The sequence below is a fragment of the Manihot esculenta genome, chromosome 2, assembly GCF_001659605.2.
Source record: "Manihot esculenta cultivar AM560-2 chromosome 2, M.esculenta_v8, whole genome shotgun sequence".
Taxonomy (NCBI): Eukaryota; Viridiplantae; Streptophyta; class Magnoliopsida; order Malpighiales; family Euphorbiaceae; genus Manihot; species Manihot esculenta.
Window position 1 is genome coordinate 24,656,161 of NC_035162.2, and position 3,309 is coordinate 24,659,469.

General features: G+C 32.0%; 1 protein-coding gene across 1 annotated transcript in view; it reads left to right on the forward strand.

Annotated features, from left to right (window-relative positions):
* Positions 1–681, forward strand: part of LOC110608743 (G-type lectin S-receptor-like serine/threonine-protein kinase RLK1) — a 2,523-nt gene extending 1,842 nt beyond the window's left edge. The window contains exon 1 of the mRNA XM_021748029.2: positions 1–681. This exon is cut by the window's left edge and continues 1,842 nt beyond it. Within this exon, the coding sequence (XP_021603721.1) occupies positions 1–601 (601 nt within the window). The 3' untranslated portion in view covers positions 602–681.
* The last annotated feature ends 2,628 nt before the right edge of the window (positions 682–3,309 follow it).

A 3,309-nucleotide genomic window follows, 5' to 3' on the forward strand; every position in this document is an offset into this window, starting at 1 on the left:
GACAAAAATCAACTGGAACCAAAGAATCCAGATAGCATTTGGAATTGCTAGAGGACTTGTATACCTACACGAAGAGTGTAGCACTCAAATCATCCATTGCGACATAAAGCCTCAAAATATTCTCCTAGATGATTATTATAACGCCAAGATTTCCGATTTTGGATTGGCAAAGCTTTTGGTGTTGGATCAGAGCCAAACTTTTACTGCTATCAGAGGAACCAAAGGATATGTTGCACCAGAATGGTTCAGGAACATGGCTGTCACAGTAAAGGCCGATGTGTACAGCTTTGGAGTTTTATTGTTGGAAATAATTTGTGGTCGAAAGTGTGTCGATACAGACGTTAGTGCAGAGAGAGGACTTCTGATTGACTGGGCTTATGATTGTTACCGAGAAGGAACAATAAGTGCTTTGGTTGAAGATGATGACGAAGCCATGAATGATATGAAGAAGCTTGAGAGGTTTGTGATGGTTGCAATTTGGTGCATTCAGGAAGATCCTGCTTTAAGACCAACCATGAAAATGGTTGTTCTGATGCTTGAAGGTATTGTTCAAGTTACTGCTCCGCCATGTCCATGCCCATTTAGCACTGTATTTAGTTGAAAACCAGCTCTTCTTTCTCTCTGCAAATGCAAATTTTTTCCTGTTGATATTTAATTACCTTCGTATTGTTTCTAGTTTAGTTTATATCGTTATATTTAAATAATCATTATAATAATTGTCTTTATTAAGGTGGATGGTTCATTCAGATTATGATAGCATATAGCCAAATACAGAGCTTACAGCTTAGCTTTTCCAGAAGTTTATTATTATTTTTTAACTCAATTAGTTCTTTTTTTAAATTTTTTTTATTTTTTATTAATTTATTATTTTATATATTGTAATATATTAATTTTATGAAAGTAAAATACATTTTAATATACCATAATTGATCCTCTCAGCACATTATCAGTTAATATCCTATTTAAATAAATATATCTTATTTTATTATTTTATCGATTTTTTTATTATTATTCTAAAATTATCGTTCTAATAATATATAATTGACTATTATAATTTTATTTAATTTTATGTTATTTCCAATTCAATTTATCATTAATTATTATTTTTTCAAATAAGTATTCAAAATATTTTTAATATTTAATAAATTTAATATTTTTAAGATAATATAATTTAAAAAATTAATAAAATAAATTATTTTTTAATATGTATAAAAATTTATATTTAAAAAATAAATTTTTATAAAAAGTGAATAAACTATTATAATTAAATCATGGTAATTTTTATTTATTATTTATTTATTAAAATATATTTTTAATAATATCATTATCAGCATTTGCAAATATATCTTTCAATTATATATAGTTTATCACTATAAAATTGACTTTTAATAATATTTACGGTAGAGTAAAAAAAATTTCTTTTCATTATTGTTGTAACAGGTAAATTTATAAAAAAAATATTAAAATAATATAATATTTTAATATAGAATTTACTATTAAAATTTATTTTTAAAAAAAATATTTTAACCAATTAAAAATTATTTTGGTATAAATAAATTAATAACGAAGTGAAATAAATAAAAAAAACTATAACTTAATAATAAAAACAGTATATAAAAATAAATTAAATAATGAGTAATAACCTAAAAAAAATTAAGTGGAGACTGAAACTTGAAATCTTGAAAATGAAAAGCAAATTTTTTGGATTGAAAAATAATATAGAAGATGAGGGACTAAATAGTAAAAATTTCTTTGATAAATGAATTAAAAAATTTAAAATTATAAAATATAACGATAATCTAATTAAATAATTTTGAAATAAGGATGAATTGATAAGTTTTTTAAACATGTAGGGACCTAATGATAATTTGTCATGTTTTAAGAAAAATTACCTATATGCTCTTTAAAAATTTAAAAATTTCAGGCGGACCTATAGCCCTCTTGACCATGAATATGGGTCCGTCTCTGGTGAGAAATTATATATTGTAAAATTACATACCTGATATACAAATACATGTTAATCAAAATAAAATAAATAGATAAATATATAAAATCTATAATAAGCGAATAAGTGGACCTTAAAAATATAGTAATAAATTGGTAGGTTTCTTTTAATAAAAAATATAACTACTCTGACCGCGGATTCATTCTCCCTATCAATCTCTCCATTTCTTTTACCCATTCTCTGGCTATTTTATTGGGGGACTTGGTAGTTATAGGTGGATTGGGGTTCAGTAGCGTTGAAACCTTTAGCTGCAGGGAGTACACTCAGGGGTGTGTTGAGGCCCCTCAGCTGCAGCATTTGCCCCAGCCAGTGGGCAATATTTTAGAGCTAAAGAGCCATGGCTTGTAGCTCTTGGTCAGACAAGGTGGTTATGGGTGCGTTCCCTGCCGAGCTCGGTGAGAGATTAAACAGTACAGGTGGTTGGTTTGATGGGGTTGTGGGATTGGAAAATTAAAACTGTTGACCTTCCTGAGTAGAGCTCAGGTCGTTTGGGGTATTGTTGGTGTGATTTTCGTTGTGGTTAATCATGTGGATCTTAGTGGGTGTTATGGAAATGGAAACTGCGGTGATGAAAATATCTCCTTCATTCCTACAGACGGTGCCAATTGATGTTCTGAAATCTAGAGAAAATAGGGTCTACAAGTATGTATCTAAGCTTGGTCTGAGGGGTCACGTATTCTCCCTTTATCTCTCTTTTCATTTATCTTCTAGTGATGCATAACTGCCACCCTCCTACAGTGCCACATGTCCTTGTCATGCAGACCTGTACGTACATACGTACTTGCTCGTCATGCGACCATTTAATTTCCCTTTTGATGCATGCTGGTAGGGCCGAGGCGTAGTCGGGCCTGTTCTCCTACTCTCTATCACATCACTGGTGCTAGGGTCTCCTTTGAGTGATCCAGGTCTTGGGTCAGTCCGGCCTGCTTTAATCACGGGCTGGATGGCGCGTTAATGGATCAGCCTGCTTAGTGGGTTCTATTGGACTTTGGGTCTGTGTAATACCCGGCTAGACTCCGGTATCGGAATTCCTACTGTCCGGTGGAATTTCGGATGTCGAAAACCTCTAGAAGGGTAAAATCATGTTTTTATAAAATGTTTTCATGTATTTTATGTTTTTATTTGAGAAAGAAAATGAGTTTTGAATGGAAATAATCTTGGAGGAAGACCCAGGTTCGGCCGCCAAACCTCAAGTTCGGCCGCCGAACATGCATGCACTTCGGGAGTGCTTTAGGCCCCCGAAGGCATAAGTGAGGGAAGTCCAGGTTCGGCCGCCGAACCTTATGTTCGGCCGCAGAACATGG